The 27,671-nt window shown below is 38.0% G+C and overlaps 2 protein-coding genes and 1 long non-coding RNA gene across 3 annotated transcripts; all 3 read left to right on the forward strand.

Moving 5' to 3' along the window:
- Positions 1-2,888: 2,888 nt before the first annotated feature.
- LOC145781432 (uncharacterized) lies at positions 2,889-6,572 on the forward strand. Its single transcript, XR_014290740.1, has 3 exons — positions 2,889-3,029; positions 4,978-5,074; positions 5,494-6,572. It is a non-coding gene; the product is annotated as an uncharacterized LOC145781432 (long non-coding RNA).
- A 170-nt stretch (positions 6,573-6,742) lies between these two features.
- LOC145781036 (uncharacterized) lies at positions 6,743-9,380 on the forward strand. The gene is made up of 2 exons (XM_082592745.1): positions 6,743-7,537; positions 7,643-9,380. Exons 1-2 carry the CDS (start codon positions 6,838-6,840, stop codon positions 8,563-8,565), a joined length of 1,623 nt encoding a protein of 540 aa, XP_082448871.1. The 5' UTR covers positions 6,743-6,837; the 3' UTR covers positions 8,566-9,380.
- A 135-nt stretch (positions 9,381-9,515) lies between these two features.
- LOC145781037 (uncharacterized) lies at positions 9,516-16,283 on the forward strand. The gene is made up of 4 exons (XM_082592746.1): positions 9,516-10,363; positions 12,379-12,611; positions 13,028-13,187; positions 13,823-16,283. The coding sequence occupies exons 1-4, from the start codon at positions 10,336-10,338 to the stop codon at positions 13,945-13,947; spliced, it is 546 nt and encodes a 181-aa protein (XP_082448872.1). The 5' UTR covers positions 9,516-10,335; the 3' UTR covers positions 13,948-16,283.
- The last annotated feature ends 11,388 nt before the right edge of the window (positions 16,284-27,671 follow it).

Consider the following 27,671-nt stretch of genomic DNA (forward strand, 5'->3'; position numbering starts at 1 on the left):
AATCATTACTCTTAAAGTTAGATTTATATAGTTGCTTGTACATTTTATTCCTCGTTTTGATGGAGGATAGAATACCCCTTGACAACCATGGCCTCAAATATAACCGGCTCTCTTTTTTGCTAAGTTTAGTATATATGTTGAAATAATGGATCGCTACAAAGTGGTTGTGACAAGATGACTGCTTAATTTTAGTGAATAGTCTGGTAGACAAAACGTCAACCTGTTCCTATTATTCCTGACTTGACACCCACACTTTCTAAGATACCATCACCAAAGGAGGATGGACAATACAGTATAATTGTGGTTCAAGTCTATGGTGCAAATACTAAAAGAAATACCGGTAACTTACTAATAACCAACGTACGGTAAGAATTGATTGGAGTAATGAGGTTGATGAGAAGGATTACCAAATATTTGAACAACCGTTGTCTAGTAATTAAGAGGCAGAAAAATACGTCCACTCTTTTCAGTCTCAAAAAGACAGTTCTAAAGCAGGGCCGGATTTAATTGATGGGGGCCCGGAGCACTTTTAGATCGGAGGGCCCTCCGTGCAAAAAAAACACATCTACGTCTACAGTAGCATTAATCCAGCACTGCACATCACTTTGCAGAAACTTCAAAGGTTGAAAAAAAAAAGCAACACAAGTATTTGCACCACAAGTCTGGCGGCCCGGGGCACCTGCACTCTCTGCCCCCCTCCTAAATCCGGGCCTGTTCTAAAAAGACCGCGAAATGACATCAAGGAATTAATTGATCGACAATCAATAAAGAACTTAACGGTTACAGATAACGATTAAATATGAAGGGGATCTATAGCACTAGGTTTGTTTATTTGTTTTACAATCTTGATTGATTGATTGATTGATTGAATCTTTATCCTCGGACTGAGAAAGCTTTTTGAAGAGCTTAATCCTGGCAGTTTCGCATACTTGTAGAGGCTTCCCAGCCAGCAAGCCCAACTGGGGCCCAGTGGAAATTTAAGTGGGCAGATGGGCTTGTGGGCAGACCATCTGGGTGTGTTGTGGGTCCCAAATGTGTTGACACAATTTTTTTTGTTTTAGCCTTTTTGATTATTTATACCAAAACGAAATGTATTTTATCATTTCAACTTATTATTATTATTTTTACTTTGAAAAGGAAAGGCTAAAAGTATAATAGTATATCTGGGTTGAATCTGGGCAGCCCAGTTGTAAAGCCATCCAAATTTGGGTGGCAGGTGGGCTGCCCATCTTTAAAAATATTTTTTACAAAACAAAACTATTTTTATTAGCAGGTTAAAAACAGCTTTTCACATTTTTTTCTTGAGCTTTTTATAAGTATAAATATGAGTCCTTATGTGGGTGCTTTGTGGGCAGCCCATTGCAAAATATATTTTACAAAACTTAGCCTGAGACGAATTTAGGGAAGTTTTATGCAAGATATTTTATCATTTCAACTTATTATTATTATTTTTACTTTGAAAAGGAAAAGCTAAAAGTATAATAGTATATCTGGGCTGAATCTGGGCAGCCCAGTTGTAAAACCATCCAAATTTGGGTGGCAGGTGGGCTTCCCATTTAAAAAAATATTTTTTACAAAACAAAACTATTTTTATTTGCAGTTTAAAAACAGCTTTTTCACATTTTTTTCTTAAGCTTTTTACAAGTATAAATATGAGTCCTTATGTGGGTGCTTTGTGGGCAGCCCATTCACAAAATATATTTTACAAAACTTAGCCTGAGACGAATTTCGGGAAGTTTTATGCAAGATTAAAATTTTTTGCACCATTTCATGATTGGCAGCATGAAGAACTAGCACCTGCAGGCTAAAAAGATTGGTTTTGTTGAGATGCGAATCTGAGTACATTGCATGTGTAAATTCAAGAAAATATAAAATAAAGTTTGCCTTCATATTTTTTGATTGGTTTTTCAAGCTTTACAAGTTTTATCTTTTCATGTTTAAATTTTTTTTTTATTTGATTTGAAAATACATAAAACAATATTGCAGTCCCCAGATTTTTTTCAATAAGTTTTTCTTTGGCGGGCAGTCATCCATGAAGACTGTTCAACTGCGAACTGCTGCGCACGAGGCTTCAGAGACCAGAGTTAAGAATTAGTGAAGTACTGTATGACAAAAGTGCTACTCCTAGTGTTTTTCCACTAGATCTAGTGTTTTCTTTTCCTATCTAGTATTTTTTTAGCGATTTACCGCTATGTTGGTGTGCATAAGTTTGGCAGTGTTCAAAGTAGCCCCACCTATTTTTTGTTTGGCTGCTTCAATGTGTTTGTAGTGCTTTTCAAAGTTGACAGCGAGCTTTTTGTCTGGTTACACCCAATGATAACCAAATTTGAGATATTTAGCGTAGATACGTTAAAGAATACACACAAATGAATGTTAAAAGTGTTTAAAGTAGACTAAAGTAGGTAGCGTAGCCTACCTTATGGTACGGTACCGTACTGGTAGGCTTACATTTCGTTGGCTTACATTTGATAAAGTTTGATATTGCAAGATCTGCTTGTGTGTTTACAAATTCACACACTGATACCAATTTTGTAAAATATCAATCAAACATTAATCAAACATTTTATTTTTCGTCATTAACGCGTCCGGGACGAAAAAGATACTAACTACAAAAATCGATATACAGTAGACCTACCAGCACGTTAACGAACGGGAAAAGGTGGCAAAACCTTGAAAGGTTTAAAACGTGCCTGAATGAAAAATTATGTAGTAGGCTATATATCAGTAGTTAGCACGGCCACAAAACCCATAGCCTATGTATCATAATTTCTTTCTGCAAACCATCGTTTTGTCATTTTGGATATTCTTTAGGTTCAATCTATTTTTATTGAGGAGATTTTATTGTGTTGCTTGTGGCTTAATATGACCAATGTGTATTCTGTTGTGGAGTTCATTGATTCTAAACAGCTTGCTGTTGTGCCAGTTGGGTGGTTAAATTCTGAAGAGGATGAATGCTACTGGCCACCTTCTGGTTCAAATGAATACAGACGCATTACCATTCTTGTAAAAAAAACTTGCTGATGCTCAAGGTGATTGGGATACTTTTAAAGTACGGATATTGGGAAAAGCTAGTATAATAAGTATTTTAATGTGGAAAATGTGTTTACTCAAATGTATAATTATGATGTAATTATAATAGGCTATAATGCACTCACTTTGTTATTAGGTACCGGTAGTACGGTAATCTATTTTGGTTGTCAACCTTCATTATGGGCAGTGGCTATTTGACCGGCGCCGGTCTTTGAATCTGAAACACTATTTGACCGTCAATACGTCATTATACGGTCACTTTTTTTCTCTTTTCAAGCAAAAGCCTTCATTATGCCTGGTCCGAAGTGGTTTTGTTCACACCGTATTTGTGTGTCCGACTTGGTAGCATCACTCAGTTCTATAGATAATGTCAATAACGACTTATGTAGTACTTCTTGTGGTTTTGTATGGTATATTATTCTAATTTTTCAACATTGCGGGTACAATAACTGCCCTAGGCTATGTGAAATTTGCTGATGCTAAAATGACTAACTACCCTGGCCTCAATAGGACAATTTTTTAATTGATAAGATTAGAATAACTTTAATGTGAGGCATTCCATTATAATTCAACAAATTTTAAAAAGAAATATATATAACCACTAGGTTTCAAAAGGTGTTGGTTTTGATATATTTTGTTGTTTTAAAAATTTGAACTTGGGCAAAAAAAAAGTTTTGAAAATCGGACAAGCGGTTTTTAAGATATTGCGTTTTGAAATTTTGTTGTTGTCACTAGGTGGCGCTGTTGATGTTCCCAATGTTTTTTGATTTTAGGGTTATATTTGGGGTAGAAAGTTGGTTGAAGTGTCTATTCCACCATTTTTCATGATGCAGATTTCAAAAATGGTCTCAATTTTAGTCTAAAATCATTAGCTAAGGAGTTATGGGGCATTTTAAAAAATTTGGGGGACCAAATGCCAACCCTCAAATTGTCATGTGGGCAACAAGATATCCCAAAAAAAATTTTTGTTCTTCAAAGTTTCTTGCATATACTTCATGATAGTATAACATTTTTTTATGAGACTTTTGTCTTTTTTGCACAATGCAACCTTATATCAAAGATCTATTAATGCAATATTTGAATGATGCTTGCTTATGATGTCACAATAACAAATTACAGATTTCCCCAAAAAACTTTTTTTCATTGTGAAAATTGCCCGGGAGAACAAAATTTGCCTACAATTTTGAAACAAGGGCTGGTTTTCTCGGGCAATTCTCACAACAAAAAAAGTTTTTTGGGGAAATCTGTAATTTGTTATTGTGACAGCATAAGCACGCATCATTCAAATATTGCATTAATAGATCATATAACTTCTCATGCAAGTCTTTGATAAAAGGTTGCATTGTGACAAAAGGACAAAAGTCTCACAAATAAACAGTATATTATCATGAAGTATATGCAAGAAACTTTAAAGAACAAAAACATTTTTGGGGATATCTTGTTGCCCACATGGAAATTTAGGGGTTGGCATTTGGTCACCTTATTTTTCTTAAATGCCACACAACTCCTTAGCTATATAATTCTTGTAGACTAAAATTGACATCATTTTTGAATTCTGCATCATGAAAAATGGTGGAATAGACACTTCAACCGACTTTCTACCTCAAATATAACCCTAAAATCAAAAAACATTGGGCACATCAACAGCGCCACCTAGTGACAACCACAAAACTTCAGAACGCGATATCTCGAAAACCGCTTGTCCAATTTTCAAATTTTTTTTTTGCCGAGATGCATTTTTCACATGCTATAACATATGCTTTAGTCATCAAAATTGAAGACTTAGTGGTTATTTGGATTTGTTGAATTATAATGGAATGCCTCATGTATTTTTTTTTTAAATTTGAAAATAATTGCATGTACATATACAATATTTTGTTGAAATATTTTTGTACAATGCTATGTTTTAACTCATCCGCAAAGCCAATAATGTATTGTTTGGGTTAGAATCTTATCAACGAGCTGTGGAGAAGCTTAATTTGGCTGAAGACACATCTGATATAAATACTAATTATGAAACGGAGTCACACTCATCTAGGAAAAGGTATGTGTATAATAGGTACTGCATATACTTTGCAGCATAAGGCTTCAGCAACTATTCCCACCCAATTTGTTACACCTTGAGTAGGGGTGAGCAGTGTTGTCAACAACTAGCTTATTCTGGTAGTCGAACCAGAATTGTATGATTGTAACGCGAGTGCCTTATCCGCTACACCATTCAATGCCTTTGCGGGGTAGTTAATTATGATAATGTTTTGCAAATTTACACAACATCCAACACTGAGATGATAAGCTCTGAATACTAATACTGTAAAAACCCATTACAATATGTATTGTTAATGTTTGGTTTCTGTTTAATAATGTAGAAGCTCTTGTACCAATGTCATCAAGAGCCGTTATAATCGCATTACATATTCATAAATACTCCAAGACTATATTGTATAAACGTGTTGTTCTTTTCAGGAAAGTAAAGCGAAAAAGGTGGGTCAGTAGCAGCTCTAGCGGTAGCGATTGTGATGGAAGGATAAAGGAAGTCCCTTTGCCACCATTAGCTACTTGCAGCACACCTAAGCCTGGCTGTTCTGGTGAATCCCCCAACCGCGAATTTTTGGTAAAATTACCCCAATCACGAATTTCAAAATAAACAGGCTAATATTTGTTCAAACTCAAAAACTGAAATGGCACAGGCAAGAAGATTGCTATCCCTATTTCTGCACTAAAAATTAGGCCAAAACCGCTTTTCAGATTTTAGCAATCAGCAAATGTTTGGCCTAGTCCCAAAACCCTTTCCCTAATAAAATTAAAACTTTCTGACCGTCTGCACTAACTTTGCTGTTAAATCTCTTCTAGTGAACCTACAATGACCATTGAAAGATTAATGAAATCAGAAAAGAATACTCTACCACCTTGCGGCAAATAAAGTTCGAAACAGCAACCACTACATAGCGATAGCAAGAAGCGCGGTTAGAGCAATTTTACCACTGCGCAATAGCGACCATGCTTTTTTCCAGGGATGCCAGGTTGGCATTTGTAATGCCAAATTTCATAAATTTGAAATTTTTTTATGTTGTTTGGCATGAAAAAAATCCTGTTAGGCATTTTTTCAAAATTGTTTTTCTGAAGAATACGGTACTCTCAAGAATGAAGATAGCTAGGTTGTGCAATAGCAGCAAGTGTAGGCTGAGCTTTTTTGCAGTTTTACCCATTTTTTACCAATTCCATTATTTATTGATGAAGAAACCTTTGATTTTGCTCCGATTTGCCTATTTGGCATTTTTTCTAGGTCATTTGGCATTTTTTGTTTAGTTGTTTGGCATTTTTTCCATAAGTGGACCTGGCAACCCTGCTTTTGTCATATCCGTTTTCTTCTTCGTCGTATGAGCTGTTCTTCCTGACTATATAAATATATCCGTTTTGATCAGGTCATAGAAAAAGTGAGGAAGTGTAATGAAGAGTAGTCTTTGCCTAGGATGCAGATGTTTAGAAACTTATTTAAACATGTATTATATACAGTATATATTATACATATACAGGCTAGTGTGGAGCTGTTCAGAGTCGGAGGCAAATTTACACATAAATATCAATCAATCAATGGTTTATTTGTCAGTAACAGGTACATAGTATGTACATGTTTGAAATAGGCAAGTATATTAATATAGGCTGTGGTTGCATTTACATTTTATCGTGTGATAATAGCCTCAATAGTGTTGCCAGATAAGGAATTACCGTATTATAACAGTTATTTTTTATATTTCCAGGAAATAAGCAATTGAATATATGACAGAGTGATAGACTTGCATGTGAAATATGTATAAATGTAGTTGGAGCGAAGCCGACATGGAAAAAGCACTGCAGGAATTGCGGAGCAGCTCCACTTCCCTCCGGAGTGCTGCTCTTCGCTACAGCATACCTGAGAGCACCCTCAGGTCTAGGAGAAAAGCAAGAGGGGAAGCAGAAGCAGATGGAACATCGGGCCGGAAGCAGGTGTTAGATCCAGCGCTTGAAAACTCTATGAGTGTTTGCCTCTCCGTCTTGTGCAACTGTGGATTCAGCCCAAGTGTGGATGAATTCTTGGATATGGTCCAGTCCCATTTGGACTGCAATAACATCACAACATTATTTAAGAACAATCGGCCAGGTCGACACTGGTTAGAAAAGTTCATGCAGAGAAATAATCTATCACTGAAGAAAGCAAACATCATCAGCAAAGCAAGGAAGGGGGCCACATCTAATCCATTTCTAATCTTTGATTTTTTTGATCTTCTGGAAGATGTGGTCAATTCTAAGAAACTTGTTGCATCACAAATTTGGAATTGTGATGAAACCGGCTTTCCCAGTGATCCGTCCAGTTGTCGAGTTGTGGGAGCTCGTGGCAAGGTCTCCTTCAAGGTCACCTCCGGTCCTGGTCGTGCCAACACAACCGTGTTAGCTTCTTGCAGCGCTGCCGGTGAGGCTTTTCCACCCTTGATCGTCTTTCAAGGCAAGAACCTCCAAAACACGTGGAAAGGTAAATGTTTTTATGTTGTTTATATGTAACATATATATTGCATTTAACAAGTCAATTTAGCAGTTGTTGGTAACAGGTAAGCTATGTATGTTTTATTAATTTCAGGTTCTGTATCCCATCCAGGATTTCAGTACGCAGTCAACGAGACGGGATGGATGACATCTGATATTTTCCATGCCTGGTTTGAATCATTCTGTAAACGAGTGACCCAACGACCTCTGTTACTTCTTCTGGATGGACATATGAGTCATGTTTCCATCAAAGTTATCCAGACGGCCATAGATGAGGACATTACCATCCTCAAATTCCCCCCGCATGTAACAGATGTCCTTCAACCATTGGACGTTTCCTGTTTTGGGCCGTTGAAGAGGAAGTGGGCATCACTCTTGAGTGCGCGGTCAGGCATCTCAGGCAGCCGCATTTCATTAACAAAGGCCGACTTTGTTGATGAGCTTGCCTCTATCTGGTATGAGTGTCTGACGCTACACAATGTTAAAAGCGGTTTTGTTTCAACTGGGATTTTCCCAGTCAATAGAAACAAATACCCAGACCATCGACTGGATACTCGCATGCTGTCCAGATACAAGAGGTGGGTTGCTGAAGGTAAGCAAGAAGACATGCAAGAGATGGCAACCTGCGAGATAACTCCACGAAAGCAACAGGTGCCAGCGCCTCCAGAACAAATAACACCAGATGCCAACCCTCATTATATGAATGTCGGTCCAATGCCTAGAGCTAGCCCAGGTTTAGGCAACAAATGGGTGCTTGGTTGGACAATTGTTCCTGACAACTCTACGTGTTCCTCCACCCCAATTGATGAGCCAACAACATCAAGCCAGTCCATAGATTTGTCTTCTAGCTTCGAGAAGACAATCATGGACAAAGTCAGACCCTTTAAGTCCAAGCCTAAAGTCATGCGGCGAAAAATTGACTTTGCTGCTGCAGTCATTTCCGACGAGGAATACCTAACAAAAATTAAATCTTTGTCGCAACCCAGGCCTAAACTGGCTAAGCGCTCAAAGCTGTGAAAGGTGCAGACGAATTTGAAGCCGTAACTTCCTCTGCACCGACATCAGTTTCTGGCGAGTTAGAGGCTTGCTGGCAAGCACTGGGCCCTCCTAACGTGGAAGCTGACATCATTCGCTCTTGGTGTGCCTGCATGTTCTTGCATAGAGGAAAAGAAATCCTCTACATAGGAAGAGTATGCAGGCGCTTCCTTGCAGATGAAGGAGGGCCGTTGTCGAAGCTACAAGTGCACTGCTGCGTTAAAGACGTGGCGGGCAGTCCGGGCATTTATATCAACCTCCCGGATCATTTGGAACCGGACATAACCATTTACCCAGCATGCGACGTGATATCTGTCGCGTCCATGCTGCCTCTTAAAGGCAACAAATGGCGATGCCGCAACCACGATGCCATCCTACGTCTCGCCCGCACTCGTCACGCAGAGCGAGTCAAAATGTTTGAAGAATTTCTCAAATCATTTTAATTCCTCTGCGTGACGGGTTGTTTTCTTTTTTGTTAAGTTATGATTGATTGTTTTTTATGGTTATAGGCGAATTCTTCGTAAACAATTCTTCGTAAAGCAATTCTTCGTAAGCAATTATTCGTCCGTAAAAGAATTTTTCGTAAAGCATTTCTTCGTAAACATCAAATCTCCATTGCATGCACGAATAAATGCTTTGGGAAGAATTGTTTTACAAAGAATTAACTTTACGAAGAACTGTTTACGAAGAAAACGTCGGACACCGTTTTTGATTGATTGCTTGATTGTTTTTGATTGATTGTTTTTCTTATGCTGTGTTGTTCATTTTAATTTCTTTAATAAATTTCTTTTTTCCACTGTTGCGTTGTGTAGTGGCGTCCGCCCGATAGCTCTGTTGGTTAGCGCGTGACTTCTGGAACGAAGAAGCTTCAAGATCAAGCGGTGCTGGTTCGACTCTCGGGATGTGCGCTTGAGCAACGCACGTTCACGGCTTCTCTCCATTCAGCGGCAACTACTGGATGGAATAATTCCCAGCAACATGACTTCAACAATCGGAAACTTCTCTCTGCCAATCTCGGTGACCGGGCCTGTGTCAGTGATTCAAAGCCTCTACAAGTATGCGAAACTGCCAGGATTAAGCTCTGCAAGAAGCTTTCCCAGTCCGAGGATAAACATTCAATCAATCAATTGATGAGTAACGTTATCTCTGCTATTGTGTTCTCAAGTCTTTAAAATCTTTGGATTGATATTTTTTCACTAAATAAATAAGAATTAGGAAAATTGCGGATCCGCGATAATTTATGCATATTTTCCTACAGACCAACATCGTTTTCGGGATCCATTACGCCAAGGTTTGTTCTTTTTTTCAAATGAAACTATGTGAAAATAATCAGTAGGTATGCAGGAGCTAACCATGTCAAATGGAAGCAAATTTATTACGAAATAAACGTGCAATTGAAAAAAACTTATTATCCACGAATTTCCCCAAGTGCGCATTTACGCATTGAGAATTCTTCCTCGAAAATGCTTCCCCCATGTGACGCTTTTGTTCCGTCTATCCGAAGTTGATGGAGTTTTCGCCTGAAATAAATTGTTTTGTAAGGTAGACGCAACTAGCTAGAAGTGGATTACCACCAAAAAAATATATCTTCAGAATTAAAGAGTGGGTGATGAAAAACATTTCGTGCTTCAAAAAAAAAATTCGCGGTTGGGGGATTCACCAATTGGATCAATTTTTGTTGACAGTACCTATAGTACTGTTGAGCCTGATGCCTCTGGTACAACCAGTAGGCCTACAACTTTGGATTTTCCTATGGAGCCCTATGAAGAAGAAGCAATAGGTGATACTTCATTATTTTTATAGATGTATTAAGTATATTTTTTAGGTTATCAAAGTAGTTGCGAAATGCACATTATCCTGTGAACTCAATTAAATTGACAACGTTAAGTTTAATGCGAATGTATGTGGTGCCTATAGCTTAGTTAGACACATTGAAATTGCAAAGCATTTCACAAATAATCGTTGAATTGTGAACATGTGTTTATATTGTTCAATGTTTGGTACTCCTTTAAATAAAGCAAATATTACATCGACATTTTGGTTAAACTGAAATTTGATTCTAAACATTGCCATTAATTACTTCACAAGGTAGATTTAAACGATCTGTCTTAGCCTGATGCTGCGAGTTTGCTGTGGCAATAGTAAGTTGCGCTAGCTTTCGGAACACAGTTCCCTAGTCATGTGCTATGATGATAGCACATGACTAGGGAACATAAACATTCATCATAGCACATGACTAGGGGGAGCAAGTCTTTTAAGCGCTGACAGTTAGGCGCTGGTCTAATAGGCGCGCACAGTGTGGCGTCTGGATATTTAGGTGCGGAGCACTGTGGCGCCCGGTCATTTAGGTGCTATTTCTAGTAAAGTCTGTAGATTGTTTTTTGGTGCAAATGAAGTGCTCAGATCCAACATCGGCTTATATGCAGGGCAATTAGAGCAGTAGACCACCTGATCTCCACAGGACACGTACTTCTGGAGTAGAAGTTGCCGGTTTAAAGGTGCAGCTTTGTGCAGTCTGTTACCTTTAATAATTACTTCTACTTGAGACGGATAGATCGTGTGGAGATGAGGTGCGGGAAAACGCTCTACTACTCTTGATATTAGCACATCTCTACAGGACATTTGCAATGCATCCTGAACACAAGTTGCAGCCAGATGGAACTTTACTTCTGTTATCTTTCACAAATACTTCTGTTTGGGATAGATTGGCCATGAGACGAGAACGCGTAAGACGCTCTACTACTGTTCACATGAATACATTTCTACAGGGCATATAGGCTACACCCTGGCTACAAGTTGCAAGCATACTTCGCGCGTTTATTAAACCTAGTCGGGGTTTTGACGGAAAACTAAGTTACTCTTCACTAAAGCCTACCCCTGCTTGAATACAGGCTACGGTACACTTTTTACTGATGTTTACTGTAGTTATTATTTGACCTAACTAAAAGTGAACTCATATGTTTGGAAACTTGAATAATTTATAGATAAAGCTTTCGCCGACGCAAACCTGGACTAACAACAAATAAATGCTGAACAAGCGCATTAAAAAAACAACATATTTTTCTGTTCAATATAACATTTTATGTGAAAATCATTGCCGGTTTAAGCAGCTTCACTCACGGAAGCCATGACATATTTTTCTCTTCAATATAACATTTTGTGTGAAAAGCATTGCCGGTTCAAGCAGCTTCACCCATATATTTTTCTGTTTAATATAACGTTTTGTGTGAAAAAGCATTGCCGGTTTAAGCAGCTTCACTCACTGAAGCCATGACCAACAACGCACATGCATTAACAAAACAATATATTTTCCTGTTGAATGTAATATTTTGTGTGAAAAGCATTGCCCTACGCCCCTCCCTGCCAAGCTGATACAATCTACAGACTTTACTAGAAATAGCACCTAAATGACCGGGCGCCACAGTGCTCCGCACCTAAATGACCGGGCGCCACAGTGCTCCGCACCTAAATATCCAGACGCCACAGTGTGCGCGCCTATTAGACCAGCGCCTAACTGTCAGCGCCTAAAAGACGTGGACCCTGACTAGGGAACTGTGTTCCGAAAGCTAGCGCAACTTACTATTGCCACAGCAAACTCGCAGCATCAGGCTAAGACAGATCGTTTAAATCTACCTTGTAAAGTAAGCAACGATCATGCTGCTAAAAGCGAAACTCAATCAATTGCATTGCCATTAATGGCAAGATTAATTACAAAAATCCACTCCCTTAAATAATGTTTTTTAACGATGTTTAGCGAAAACAAATATATAGATATTTTTTACTCCTGTTTTTTAGAGCGTCCTCAAACAGTATTAGTCGAGAGAGTGGCAATGGAGAGACTGATCAAAAAAGTTTGTGAGATAGACCAGAATGTGAAAGTGCTGTCATCATTGGTTCGTGTCAACATGAGGAGTTCATCCTCTGCTGAAAAACTGCCGCATGACCTCAATTTGCCTCTATCGTCTTTGAATGACTTGGATCAATTAGAAGAAAAATCGCGCACTGCAGTTGATCTTCAGCAAATATTTGTGAGTTTTTGTTTTTTTGCAATGTAAAAATATAGGAAAAACGGAGTGAAACTTTTCACCAGGCATTTGATAATTAAAGTAACTTGTATTCTTCTGGTGACTATGGGCTACTAGGTTACCTCCTGGTGTTAAAGATGATACCTAGCTTTTTATTACCGACGTTTCGTCAGTCAGCACGACTGAGCCCCTTGATAAAGTCAGTCGTGTTGACTGACGAAACGTCGGTAATAAAAAGCTAGGTATCATCTTTAACATCAGGAGGTAACCTAGTAGCCCATATTGCATCATACTTTTATTTGCATTTAACATAAACACATGTTACAAAGCGACGTAGCGCTATTCTAGAACTGCAAGCCATACTTTATATATGTAAGTGTACAGTGAATAATACATTTTCTAATCATGATGTCTTGCAGGGCAATGTACTTCGAGACATTGAGGGACGCACTCTGGACGAGTTTGTGAGAAGGACAATGAGTTTTTTGCTTAAAAATGATGTCGCCCTTCTCTTGAATGTGTTCGGTAGGAACGGGAAACGGTCATTTAGCGAAAGTGTGCTAATGGATATTCTCTATGGTATGTTATGACTCATATCAAACATTCAATAATTGCAAGGCAGTATAATTTCTTGGTAACTAATTTAGACTTAATAGTAATCTGTGTGATTCATATCAATCATACTTAATGTATTATTTATTCTTGCCCCTTAAATGGTTGAAAATTCCAGCCAGCCATATAGCGGCGCAACCATAATTTCGAACTCATTAATGTGGAATGCAGGACCGAAATTCAGTGCCATTTTTCAAAGCACTTAGGTATAACCAGACAGGTTATTGAACATATGCTTACCAATTAAAATATCTTGTCCTTTAAGCCGTCATCGTTTGAATTACACCACTGATATTCGAAGATTTTTACATGCAGTATTTGTGACTAAGAAAAGTTCTAATTTTTGAATTGCTGCTCCAAAATTGCGTTGGCCAAGCTTTTAGCACCAAGAAGGGCTTCAATGGATTATTCTGCGATTGTAATTTAGTCACATTTTAATATTTCAATATACCTGAAGAATTACATACACTTTTTAAGTAGCTTGTACTTTTAATAGGCTACAATACTTTTCTCAATCTTGGCCATGTAACTTTGCATGCCTTTTAAGTCTTAATTACAATTAAAACCACTGTTGAATAGCTTATGATTTTACTTAATTGCAGGAGCTGTAAAAATGAATGCACAGACAAGCTCATCCACTAGGAAGGCATTGGAATTGTCTCTCGGCAAATGGTTTGTGAATGCCAGAGACAGAGACGGAAATCGCAAAAAAAGACAGAAAAATTAAAAGTTAAAAAAGACAGAAATAAAACTTTGTGAATGCCAGAGACAGAGACGGAAATCGCAAAAAAAGACAGAAAAATTAAAAGTCAAAAAAGACAGAAATAAAACTTTGTGAATTATTAATACTGTTAAATACTGTTAAACATAAATACTGTTACTGTTTGTTTGTGTGTTCATTCTATATCAACATTTGTTTCTGTGTTCATTAGGGTGTTTCATTTTTTCACCATTTTTGAAATTCAAAATGCCTGGGGTCCCATCTGGTGGTATTTGGGGTAAAAAGTTTACACCTCAAATATTTTTCAATTATGACGTCATATTGAAGTGGTCCATGAGGTTTGAAATTTTTAGGCCTCAAAATCTCGAAATTTGGCCGTATCTCCGAAACCACTCATCATAGATCGACAAAACTAGTTTCAAAATGCGCAGAAGGGTCGATTTTCTATACCCGATGTAGCGAATATTAAGGTCTATGTGCTTCAGAAAAAAAGTTACTTCAAAAAATCTGATTTTCGGTCTATTTTCTCCTGATGAACAGAGATCAGGTGATCAAGATAAGAAGTTTTGCTGTATTTTTCCACCTTAGAAGCTGCTATTGCGTAATAATAGTCCTTGTTCGTTCTGCAAGAGATGAAATGGTAATTTGAAGGTATTACTATTATAAGTTAATGTAACCGTTGAGGAAGAGTTATGCTGCTCAGTGCTCACCTGCTTTAGATTAAGTGTCATTATGGCATTAAGGTCAAGTATTAGTAAGTCGATGCCAAACTTCAAGGAATTGGAGAAATGTGCTTCCCCTTAATTCAGATATAGTCAGTCACTATTTTTACTTGAGGAAGAAAGTAGCCGAAGCTAATCCTATTTTTTTGAAGAAAATACCCCATTTTAAAGATTTGAAAGATGAACTGCTGAAAGATGTAGCTGGCATGTGGAACAAAGCTGGTCTTCCAGTGCTTAGCAAACAGAAAAACCTAGCACTTCTGGCATACAATCTGCCAAAGCATCGGCACTACTATGTTTGAAACAGAGAAAGAGAAATGAAGTAGTTAGATGTCTACACAGTAGCGAAAGCGACTCTGATGGTGATATGAACTGGGAACATGATAAGGAATACGAGCCTCTGAAACCAGCTGTTAGGAAAAAGTGTACAAGAAAGTACATTCTTTTTCAATAAATGATAGAAGTTATGTACTTGCTGATCATAGGATGACTTTGGTACGCCAGCAGTCAGATCTTATGAGGTCGGTTCTTGGAAAAGATCAAGTGGCTACAATGCTGCATCACCTTCCATGCTGCAATGCTGCATCACCTAAGTATACCGCCAACGACAAAAAACGAGAGAAAAATCTCTGATGGAAAGTGAGAACCTTCTCAACTCAGCTTCTGCCATGCAGTTATGTTACGATGGGCGCGTTGTCGATAAAATAGATCGATACGTTTTCTTGAGCCAACTTGTTGATGATAATGGCATGAAGCACGAAAGTGTGCTTGCTGTTAAATCTTTTCCCAAAAGTGTGTCGGTCACTGCAGAACTGATTTTTGGCACCATCATCCACGAGGCTTGCAGAGTTCACCTATCCCAAGTATATTCAGTCATGGCTGATACGACTGCTCTCAACACAGGAAAAAAGTCCGGAGTCAATACTCGACTGGTCAATTATTTTAATGATAAAGTTGGTCATGATATTCATACCCTTTAATGCATGTTCCACATAAACGAAATATATCTTTCTCATGTCATTTCTTTTGTGGACGGCGCCAAGAAGAGTCCGGGAGCAATGCAAGACGGGGCTTTGCTTAACCAGATAGCAAGACTAGACAAGCCCAGTACTGAAACCTTAACACCAACTATTCTTACGCAATAACAGCTTCCAAGAGTAGAAAAATACAGAAAAACTTTCATCTTGATCACCTGATCTCTGTTCATCGGGCGAAAAAAGACCGAAAATCAGATTTTTTGAAATAACTTTTTTTCTGAAGCAGATAGACCTTAATGTTCTCTACATCAGGTATAGGAAACCGACCCTTCTGCGCATTTTGATACTAATTTTGTCGATCTATGATCAGCGGTTCCGGAGATACGGCCAAATTTCGAGATTTTGAGGCCCAAAAATTTCAAACCTCGTGGACCACCTCAATATGACGTCATAATTGAAAAAAATTTGGAGTGTAAAATTTTTTCCCCAAATACCACCAGATGGGACCCCAGGCATTTTGAATTTCAAAAATGGTGAAAAAATGAAACACCCTAGTGTTCATTCTATATCAACATTTGTTTCTGTGTTCATTCTATATGTAAACAACCTTTAATTTGCAATTAAAAGAAGATATTTAAAGGTGTTTAAAATTCTCTTGTTTCAACAACTTAGGTCAAGACAGTTGTGCTAACGTCGTAGACTTGTCACTGTGTGATTCCCTGAGAGCTTTCTTTTTTCTTCCATTGTTTCAACGTCCTCAAACGTTTGGCTACGAAATGCAAAAACGTCTACTTTTGCTACTAGTGTAAAGCATACAACAGGTCATGTGGCTACTGGGCTGGCCCATACGTAGACGTCTGGGCTGCCCATATGCAGACCACTGGGCTGCCCATATGTAGACCACTGGGCTGCCCATATGTAGACCACTGGGCTGCCCAGTTGGGTAGGAGTTGGAGCCCGCGGACAAATTAAACTGGGACCCAGTTGGGCAGCCCGGTTGGGGCCCAAGTTACTGCCCATTTGTTACCCAGATGGGCCCCAGTTGTCATTGCTGGCTGGGTTTGAATCACTGACGCAGGCCCGGTCACCGAGATTGACAGAGTGAAGTTTCCGATTGGTGAATCTTTATCCTGCATTGCGGGAAAGCGGACTTGCGCGCTATGCATCGGTGTAGGCTACACCTTCCGACGTAGGGGAGACTGGGATTAGTTGGAAAGCCGGGTTAGTTGAAAAATCAGCATTTTTGCAACTCCCGACAACTTTTTGAAATATTTACTGCCACCATGTGATGTAGTTTGTCAAAACACACAATCCATGTTAGTTTCGATTTGTTGAGTCCACGTATGCCTGCTTGGGTGCAACCTAGTTCGTACCTTGTAACCTTTAATTCTTAACTTTTGATTTTTAATTCGTAACTTTTAACGTAACTTTTAACTTAACGTAACTTTTAATTCGTAACCTTTAATTCTTATTTTTAATTTTTATTAATTTCTAATTCCGTGATCCATGGGCAAGCGGAAACTGCGTTTAACGGAAACTGCGATCAGCGAGGGTTAGGGTTAGAGCAGGGGTGGGCAAAGTTGTTCAAAGAAAGAGCCGCTTGCGGATAAACTATAAACACCGGCGAGCCGCAAAATCAGTTGACACAAAATAACATAACAGCAATAAAAACAATGATTGTTTATCCATATCAGTTTTGTACTTGACTCGCTAATCTCTGAAAATTTGGACGATAAATTGTTCATGCTGTGCGCAGGGGCGCCGGAACGATTTTTGACTGGGGGGGCAAGATTACGAAAAAAGGGCACTTTTGTTTACTAAAAGGCCAATTTTTTTTCAAGTTTTAAGATAAGACATAGCGATAATGCTAATCTATCAGCTCACTATGTATTGAGTAATGATAGCCTACAAGTGTCCGGTATACAAAGAAGGGCATCATGCTATTTTATAATGATGTAACCTACTGTCAAGCCTTAAAGCAGCCTGCGGCCATGGCCGCTAAGTAGTGCTTGAATGAACCGCCGGTGCTACCTCCTCAATCGGCCAAGTTTGGCCGCCGGTCTCTCCTAGCCAATTATTTAATTTCGCAATACAATGATCGTGGATTAACTGTCGAAAACATGCAGTATCAAAGAGTGACGCAAAGTTAGGTCAGCGCGTCATAATCGCCACTGTTGCATTGTGTGGGGAATATTTGTTATTGATGGAATATCCATCTGCGATCGCCAGCGCTGTAAGTCTTGTTTGTAATTCCCGACGTTTATTTTAACAAAGTCTTAATCCGAATTGCTAATTTACATCGGCTGGCAATATTGTCGTTTTTATGTCGATTCGATGTTGTCGGACATTGAACCGTTGTTAAAAAGGAGAACAAAGTTAGTTGACATCAATGGGGAAAACATTTTTTGATCATATTTTGCAAAAATTATGCTTCTTTTAGTAATGTCTTTTAGTAATGTACATCATTAAAATAGCTAAAACCTCAATTGCTAAGGCAACAGAATCAGATGTCAGTAGATGTAACAGAAAAAATATTTCGCACTTGCTAGTGCATCGTCAGTTCTGATAAAGGGCAGTTAAAGCCTACAAGTAATGTTTTAATCATTGAAATACTTATTTTATTACCTTGCCGTCATCGTCAACATATGTCGAACGTTGTTTTTCGTTGCTAAAAAGAATTCTAGGGGAGTAGCGAACTTTTATAAAATCAGCCACATTGGAGACACTCGTGCGAGTGTCGTTTGAATAGTACTGGATTACAATCCCGATAAAGCAGTTATTGCGTGGTGCAACGATTCTATTGTAGGACGTCGCCCAGGCCCAGACTTCAACAACGCTAAGTGATCAGTTTAGCATTGTTGCAAGTTTAATTCTATTTACTTGTGCTATCGTTATTTCTATTTTGTATTTTGGCCTCCAAGCACGCAGATTTGGCCGCCGAGAAGGAGCTCCCGGTAGGCCACGATGGCTGCCGAAAAAAAAAAGATTTAAGGCCTGTACTGTGTTGCAAAATTTTGTGCCGTAAATATTATTTTGAGGCAAAAATGAAAGGTTATAATTAGGCTAAAAACGAATAGCAGAAATTGTTATATTGCAAAATGTGCAGTAGCTTACATGACTTTAAAAGGGCACCATTGCCCCCCCCTGCCCCTCCATCTGCAGAAAATTTGAGGGCAGGGGGGGAATTCGCCCCCCCCTGCCCCCCCCCCCCCCCGCTTCCGGCGCCCCTGGCTGTGCGAATTAGTTCTTCCAAATGTTCATTTGTCAAGGTTGCACAATGTTTTGAATTTACAAAGTTATAAATTCTTGTAAAAATGAATAAATAAATTCTGGTGCTACTGTAGCGATCCATTATTTCAACATATAAGGTTTCCTGCCTTTTACTAAAGTTTCTGTAATTTTCCATGCAACTGCTCTCAAAGAAAATAGAAAAAAGAGCGCACACAAGAAAATGGTTTGTTCGTCCTTTGATGAGAGCTCTATCACATCAAACCAGCTCGATTAGACAAAGAGCTCTCTATCAATTCAAATCGGACTAGCTCACATCAAACCAGTTCAATTAGACAAAGAGCTCTATCAAATCGGACTAGCTCACACCAAACCAGCTCAATTAGACAAAGAGCTCTATCAAATCGGACTAGCTCACATCAACCAGCTCAGTTAGACCAGTTCAGCTCTCAGAAAAACATTAAAATGATTGTTTAATTAAAATGTAATAACTCGTGATCAGGGCCTGATTAAGGCTGATGGGGGCCCGAGCCACAGCTAAGTTTAGGGGCCCCTGTTGGCAATCGCTTTCAAAGCAATGCCATGTAGTCTCAGCGAATGATGAAATATGGGCTAAAAAATAGTTCAAGCAAAACTATAACTTCATAAATATTAATTTAGCCAATTTACCTACAACTTTCTAACAGTATGAACACTTTTATACTTATTACAAAAGTTATTGGATGAAAAATCTCTCTAACAGATTGGCAATTGAGCTCATTTCAATTTCATACAAGAAAACACTAGCAAAATATAGGCTACATTTGAATTTGAACTAGCAGAGTTTATTAATGGTTCCCTGAAACCAGTGCTGTGTTAAACCCTTTGTGGGCCCCGGGGCCAGAATAATTTTAGGCCCTCTTTCGTCAAGCAGACCTATAATATTGTGTATATGTTCACTGCATCGACATGGAAATGTGGTTCATTTCAATAGACTTTCTCACCAGTTTAGAAAACAACACAAGTGTAAGTAACCGCAAACACAGGTCTATCATTTCTTAGCTACATCTTTGCTCGGAATGAAAACCAAAAGTGTTAACAACTTCTAATACAAAAAAAAAATACTGGGGAGCTGGTACACAAGTCCCCCCTACCCTTGGCAACTCATGATAAAGAGGAATTGACCAAAACATGTGGATGGAAGTGTGCGAACAGTAAAGCAAAGGTAAAGTAGTTTCACCCTATATGTTTGGTTGATTCCTGTCTTTGTCATGAGTTGCCAAGGGGGGTGGGGGGGACTTGTATACCAGCTCCAATACTGGCAATGGAACATTATCAGTCACGACGCGATCATACCATCGTACCACACAACATTTTGACTGTTTTAACTTTGCCCTGCTTTACCGCCCGGTACCGCGCAGATAAAATCTGGGGATAAAACCAAAGCTGTTGAAATTATTAATTTCCATTCAGATTTGGTCATCTGGTAACATTATTGTTTTTCACTATTTTTATGTTTTATCTGGCAACATTACTTGTTCTGTCAACCAAGGTGAAAACATTGTGATTGTACGGTAATTTGTAAACAAAAGCAGTGTAAACGTTTTGAGGATCAGGTGTTCAATTATTTTCATTCAACATTATTTCATTCCAAGGCAAAGCTTTCATAATTTTATGTAGGCATTCAAGTTAATTAAAGTTTTTAGGGTATGGTAGCCTAGGTTAGTGGCAAGAATAAACAGGTCCCTTGTGTTAAGAATGATTTTTATTTTGTACCGTACAGCATGTGATATGCCAGGCTTAAAGTTATAAGGTATTTGAAGATAAGAGCAATTTTATGTGCATATATTCAGAAAAAGTGAATACAGAAGAACGTTTCTGCTAAAAGTACAGGACAAGTTTTTCCCGCTCGCAACATCACTAGTCAAGGATATTTATAATTATGGTATTGTAGGCTAAATGTTAAAATTGAAATGATAATTAAACTATCTTAAATGCTATTTTGCTTACAGCTAACAATTTTTTAAAACAAAACACTTTTATTGATGAAAAGAAATTGAATATGTGAATTCAAAAGGGCCCTCCAGTTTTTTTTTTTTATTTCACTATTTGTGCTTTCCAATTTCTTTCAATGTCTTCTAAATGATACTTAAAGAAAAACAGCTAGATTTTTCGGTGCTCTTCCACAAGACGCCCTGTTGGTCAACCAGACAAAATGATGACGTCGCACACATTGGAATGGACTATTATGAAGGAGGAGGTGCGGGGTGGAAATGCAATGAAACACACCAGAAGGAAATTGTCTCCCATTTATTGATTTGTTGTTCAATTTAATGAAATTTGCAATCGTTGAAAAGCACAAGCATAGATCTAACTAACTAAGTTAATACCAAGTCCCAAAATACTACTAGCTCCATCTGGTGGCCACCTAAACTTGACCAAATTCAAACCATTATCAAAAGTTTATTTGCAATGATAAAAACATTAAACGACAACCAATTAAAAGAACATGTTACTGTTTATTGAAGTGCTAACTTTCATTTTTATATCTTATTCAATATGCGCGCAATCGTTGTTCGAAGACAGCCCCCAACGAAGCTTTTGCCCAATGCATTTCAATGGCGAATCGATCGTCTTCCAGTTCACGCCCTGCCTGATCACGATTCTTCTTCTTGCGTTTGAGATCACGATAATTAATTGTCTCCCATTTATTCATTTCTTGCTCAATTTTAACAGATTTGCTATTGTTGAAAAGCACAAGCATAGATCTAACCAACTAAGTTATTACCAAGTCCCAAAATACTACTAGCTCCATCTGGTGGCCACTTAAACTTGACCAAATTCAAACCATTATCAAAAGTTTATTTGCAATGATAAACACATTAAACGACAACCAATTAAAAGAACATGTTACTGTTTATTGAAGTGCTAACTTTCATTTTTATATCTTATTCAATATGCGCGCAATCGTTGTTCGAAGACAGCCCCCCAACGAAGCTTTTGCCCAATGCATTTCAATGGCGAATCGATCGTCTTCCAGTTCACGCCCTGCATGTTCACGATAATTAATTGTCTCCCATTTATTCATTTCTTGCTCAATTTCAACAGATTTGCTATCGTTGAAAAGCACAAGCATAGATCTAACCAACTAAGTTAATACCAAGTCCCAAAATACTACTAGCTCCATCTGGTGGCCACCTAAACTTGACCAAATTCAAACCATTATCAAAAGTTTATTTGCAGTGATAAAAACATTAAACGACAACCAATTAAAAGAACATGTTACTGTTTATTGAAGTGCTAACTTTCATTTTTATATCTTATTCAATATGCGCGCAATCGTTGTTCGAAGACAGCCCCCCAACGAAGCTTTTGCCCAATGCATTTCAATGGCGAATCGATCGTCTTCCAGTTCACGCCCTGCGTGATCACGACAATTAATTGTCTCCCATTTATTCATTTCTTGCTCAATTTCAACAGCTTTGCTATCGTTGAAAAGCACAAGCATAGATCTAACCAACTAAGTTAATACCAAGTCCCAAAAAACTACTAGCTCCATCTGGTGGCCACCTAAACTTAACCAAATTCAAACCATCATCAAAAGTTTATTTGCAATGATAAACACATTAAACGACAACCAATTAAAAGAACATGTTACTGTTTATTGAAGGGCTAACTTTCATTTTTATACTTTATTTAATATATGAGCAATCGTTGTTCGAAGACAGCCCCCCAACGAAGCTTTTGCCCAATGCATTTCAATGGCGAATCGATCGTCTTCCAGTTCACGCCCTGCGTGATCACGACAATTAATTGTCTCCCATTTATTCATTTCTTGCTCAATTTCAACAGATTTGCTATCGTTGAAAAGCACAAGCATAGATCTAACCAACTAAGTTAATACCAAGTCCCAAAATAGTACTAACTCCATCTGGTGGCCACCTAAACTTGACCAAATTCAAACCATTATCAAAAGTTTATTTGCAATGATAAACACATTAAACGACAACCAATTAAAAGAACATGTTACTGTTTATTGAAGTGCTAACTTTCATTTTTATATCTTATTCAATATGCGCGCAATCGTTGTTCGAAGACAGCCCCCAACGAAGCTTTTGCCCAATGCATTTCAATGGCGAATCGATCGTCTTCCAGTTCACGCCCTGCCTGATCACGATTCTTCTTCTTGCGTTTGAGATCACGATAATTAATTGTCTCCCATTTATTCATTTCTTGCTCAATTTTAACAGATTTGCTATTGTTGAAAAGCACAAGCATAGATCTAACCAACTAAGTTATTACCAAGTCCCAAAATACTACTAGCTCCATCTGGTGGCCACTTAAACTTGACCAAATTCAAACCATTATCAAAAGTTTATTTGCAATGATAAACACATTAAACGACAACCAATTAAAAGAACATGTTACTGTTTATTGAAGTGCTAACTTTCATTTTTATATCTTATTCAATATGCGCGCAATCGTTGTTCGAAGACAGCCCCCCAACGAAGCTTTTGCCCAATGCATTTCAATGGCGAATCGATCGTCTTCCAGTTCAAGCCCTGCATGTTCACGATAATTAATTGTCTCCCATTTATTCATTTGTTGCTCAATTTCAACAGATTTGCTATCGTTGAAAAGCACAAGCATAGATCTAACCAACTAAGTTAATACCAAGTCCCAAAATACTACTAGCTCCATCTGGTGGCCACCTAAACTTGACCAAATTCAAACCATTATCAAAAGTTTATTTGCAGTGATAAAAACATTAAACGACAACCAATTAAAAGAACATGTTACTGTTTATTGAAGTGCTAACTTTCATTTTTATATCTTATTCAATATGCGCGCAATCGTTGTTCGAAGACAGCCCCCCAACGAAGCTTTTGCCCAATGCATTTCAATGGCGAATCGATCGTCTTCCAGTTCACGCCCTGCGTGATCACGATAATTAATTGTCTCCCATTTATTCATTTGTTGCTCAATTTCAACAGATTTGCTATCGTTGAAAAGCACAAGCATAGATCTAACCAACTAAGTTAATACCAAGTCCCAAAATACTACTAGCTCCATCTGGTGGCCACCTAAACTTGACCAAATTCAAACCATTATCAAAAGTTTATTTGCAATGATAAAAACATTAAACGACAACCAATTAAAAGAACATGTTACTGTTTATTGAAGGGCTAACTTTCATTTTTATACCTTATTTAATATATGAGCAATCGTTGTTCGAAGACAGCCCCCCAACGAAGCTTTTGCCCAATGCATTTCAATGGCGAATCGATCGTCTTCCAGTTCACGCCCTGCGTGATCAATGGCGAATCGATCGTCTTCCAGTTCACGCCCTGCATGTTCACAATAATTAATTGTCTTCCATTTATTCATTTCTTGCACAATTTCAACAGATTTGCTATTGTTGAAAAAGCACAAGCATTGATCTAACCAAATAAATTAATACCAAGTCCCAAAATACTACCAGCTCCATCTGGTGGCCACCTAAACTTGACCAAATTCAAACCATTATCAAAAGTTTATTTGCAATGATAAAAACATTAAACGACAGCCAATTAAAAGAACATGTTACTGTTTATTGAAGGGCTAACTTTCATTTTTATACCTTATTTAATATATGAGCAATCGTTGTTCGAAGACAGCCCCCCAACGAAGCTTTTGCCCAATGCATTTCAATGGCGAATCGATCGTCTTCCAGTTCACGCCCTGCGTGATCAATGGCGAATCGATCGTCTTCCAGTTCAAGCCCTGCATGTTCACGATAATTAATTGTCTCCCATTTATTCATTTCTTGCTCAATATCAATAGATTTGCTATCGTTGAAAAGCACAAGCATAGATCTAACCAACTAAATTAATACCAAGTCCCAAAATACTACTAGCTCCATCTGGTGGCCACCTAAACTTGACCAAATTCAAACCATTATCAAAAGTTTATTTGCAATGATAAAAACATTAAACGACAACCAATTAAAAGAACATGTTATTGTTTATTGAAGGGCTAACTTTCATTTTTATATCTTATTCAATATGCGCGCAATCGTTGTTCGAAGACAGCCCCCCAACGAAGCTTTTGCCCAATGCATTTCAATGGCGAATCGATCGTCTTCCAGTTCACGCCCTGCGTGATCACGATAATTAATTGTCTCCCATTTATTCATTTGTTGCTCAATTTCAACAGATTTGCTATCGTTGAAAAGCACAAGCATAGATCTAACCAACTAAGTTAATACCAAGTCCCAAAATACTACTAGCCACATCTGGTGGCCACCTAAACTTGACCAAATTCAAACCATTATCAAAAGTTTATTTGCAATGATAAAAACATTAAACGACAACCAATTAAAAGAATATGTTACTGTTTATTGAAGGGCTAACTTTCATTTTTATACCTTATTTAATATATGAGCAATCGTTGTTCGAAGACAGCCCCCCAACGAAGCTTTTGCCCAATGCATTTCAATGGCGAATCGATCGTCTTCCAGTTCACGCCCTGCGTGATCAATGGCGAATCGATCGTCTTCCAGTTCACGCCCTGCGTGATCACGACAATTAATTGTCTCCCATTTATTCATTTCTTGCTCAATTTCAACAGCTTTGCTATCGTTGAAAAGCACAAGCATAGATCTAACCAACTAAGTTAATACCAAGTCCCAAAAAACTACTAGCTCCATCTGGTGGCCACCTAAACTTGACCAAATTCAAACCATCATCAAAAGTTTATTTGCAATGATAAAAACATTAAACGACAACCAATTAAAAGAACATGTTACTGTTTATTGAAGGGCTAACTTTCATTTTTATACCTTATTTAATATATGAGCAATCGTTGTTCGAAGACAGCCCCCCAACGAAGTTTTTGCCCAATGCATTTCAATGGCGAATCGATCGTCTTCCAGTTCACGCCCTGCGTGATCAATGGCGAATCAATCGTCTTCCAGTTCAAGCCCTGCATGTTCACGATAATTAATTGTCTCCCATTTATTCATTTCTTGCTCAATATCAATAGATTTGCTATCGTTGAAAAGCACAAGCATAGATCTAACCAACTAAATTAATACCAAGTCCCAAAATACTACTAGCTCCATCTGGTGGCCACGTAAACTTGACCAAATTCAAACCATTATCAAAAGTTTATTTGCAATGATAAAAACATTAAACGACAACCAATTAAAAGAACATGTTATTGTTTATTGAAGGGCTAACTTTCATTTTTATATCTTATTCAATATGCGCGCAATCGTTGTTCGAAGACAGCCCCCCAACGAAGCTTTTGCCCAATGCATTTCAATGGCGAATCGATCGTCTTCCAGTTCACGCCCTGCGTGATCACGATAATTAATTATCTCCCATTTATTCATTTCTTGCTCAATTTCAACAGATTTGCTATCGTTGAAAAGCACAAGCATAGATCTAACCAACTAAATTAATACCAAGTCCCAAAATACTACTAGCTCCATCTGGTGGCCACCTAAACTTGACCAAATTCAAACCATTATCAAAAGTTTATTTGCAATGATAAAAACATTAAACGACAACCAATTAAAAGAACATGTTATTGTTTATTGAAGGGCTAACTTTCATTTTTATATCTTATTCAATATGCGCGCAATCGTTGTTCGAAGACAGCCCCCCAACGAAGCTTTTGCCCAATGCATTTCAATGGCGAATCGATCGTCTTCCAGTTCACGCCCTGCGTGATCACGATAATTAATTATCTCCCATTTATTCATTTCTTGCTCAATTTCAACAGATTTGCTATCGTTGAAAAGCACAAGCATAGATCTAACCAACTAAATTAATACCAAGTCCCAAAATACTACTAGCTCCATCTGGTGGCCACCTAAACTTGACCAAATTCAAACCATTATCAAAAGTTTATTTGCAATGATAAAAACATTAAATGACAACCAATTAAAAGAACATGTTACTGTTTATTGAAGGGTTAACTTTTATTTTTATATCTTATTTAATATATGAGCAATCGTTGTTCGAAGACAGCCCCCCAACGAAGCTTTTGCACAATGCATTTCAATGACAAATCGATCGTCTTTGTGGATTCACATTGCGTGATCGCGATGATTAATTGTCTCCCATTTATATTGAAAAAATGCTAAAGTCATAAAAAGGATTAGGATCAGGCACACAAATAGCCTAATTGGTGGTGTAATGGCTTGTCCGAATCAAGTAATGTAACAAACACTGATCAATAGGAAAGCGATGTGTGCTCTAGAGCGGTGTAGAACTTTGATCCTTTGTGAGGTCGTGGGAGAATTTTTGTCACTCGGCCCTCAGTCGACATCAACTGGAAAAGCTCGGTTGAGGAAGCAAGTGATGTCAGCTCCAAGTGCAGGAGCCAGAAAATTGTTCCTATTTGGATGGAGAAACCTCTGCAAATAATAAAAAGCAACAACAACCAGCGAGACAGTGGGTGCGGATCCTTATGTTTTGTTCAATGCTTAGCCAAGAAATTTTTTCACAACAGATAGGCTAAGCCCAATAAACCTAGGCTTAAATATGGATCAAAGGAAAGTAGCCTAACGAAACCGTAATGAAATGACTTGGGCTTGCATTCTCGTGTTCTTTCATTACCACACGAAGTCATTTTCCCAAAGGCATCCGTGTGTGTAAACAAAATGATTCATAGGTCCAAATTTTAAACGTTGACACACAAAAATCATGTTACAAACGTAAGTTAAAAAAATTATTTTGTTTCATCTGACATTGCACTTTTGTTAGCCTAATTTGTTTGTTATAGAATAAATATCACAAAGTATGTGGGCAGCAACTCTTTTTTATCATTAGGTAGC

This window comes from Aplidium turbinatum, chromosome 12, assembly GCF_918807975.1.
Source record: "Aplidium turbinatum chromosome 12, kaAplTurb1.1, whole genome shotgun sequence".
NCBI lineage: Eukaryota > Metazoa > Chordata > Ascidiacea > Aplousobranchia > Polyclinidae > Aplidium > Aplidium turbinatum.

Excerpts from the sequence above, each read along its gene's own strand:
- LOC145781036 (XM_082592745.1), top strand. The coding sequence starts at position 6,838 with ATGTATAAATGTAGTTGGAGCGAAGCCGACATGGAAAAAGCACTGCAG. Across the intron at positions 7,538-7,642 it reads CCTCCAAAACACGTGGAAAG|GTTCTGTATCCCATCCAGGA; the intron begins GTAAATGTTTTT and ends TATTAATTTCAG.
- LOC145781037 (XM_082592746.1), top strand. The coding sequence starts at position 10,336 with ATGGAGCCCTATGAAGAAGAAGCAATAG. Across the intron at positions 10,364-12,378 it reads CTATGAAGAAGAAGCAATAG|AGCGTCCTCAAACAGTATTA; the intron begins GTGATACTTCAT and ends CCTGTTTTTTAG. Across the intron at positions 13,188-13,822 it reads GCTAATGGATATTCTCTATG|GAGCTGTAAAAATGAATGCA; the intron begins GTATGTTATGAC and ends ACTTAATTGCAG.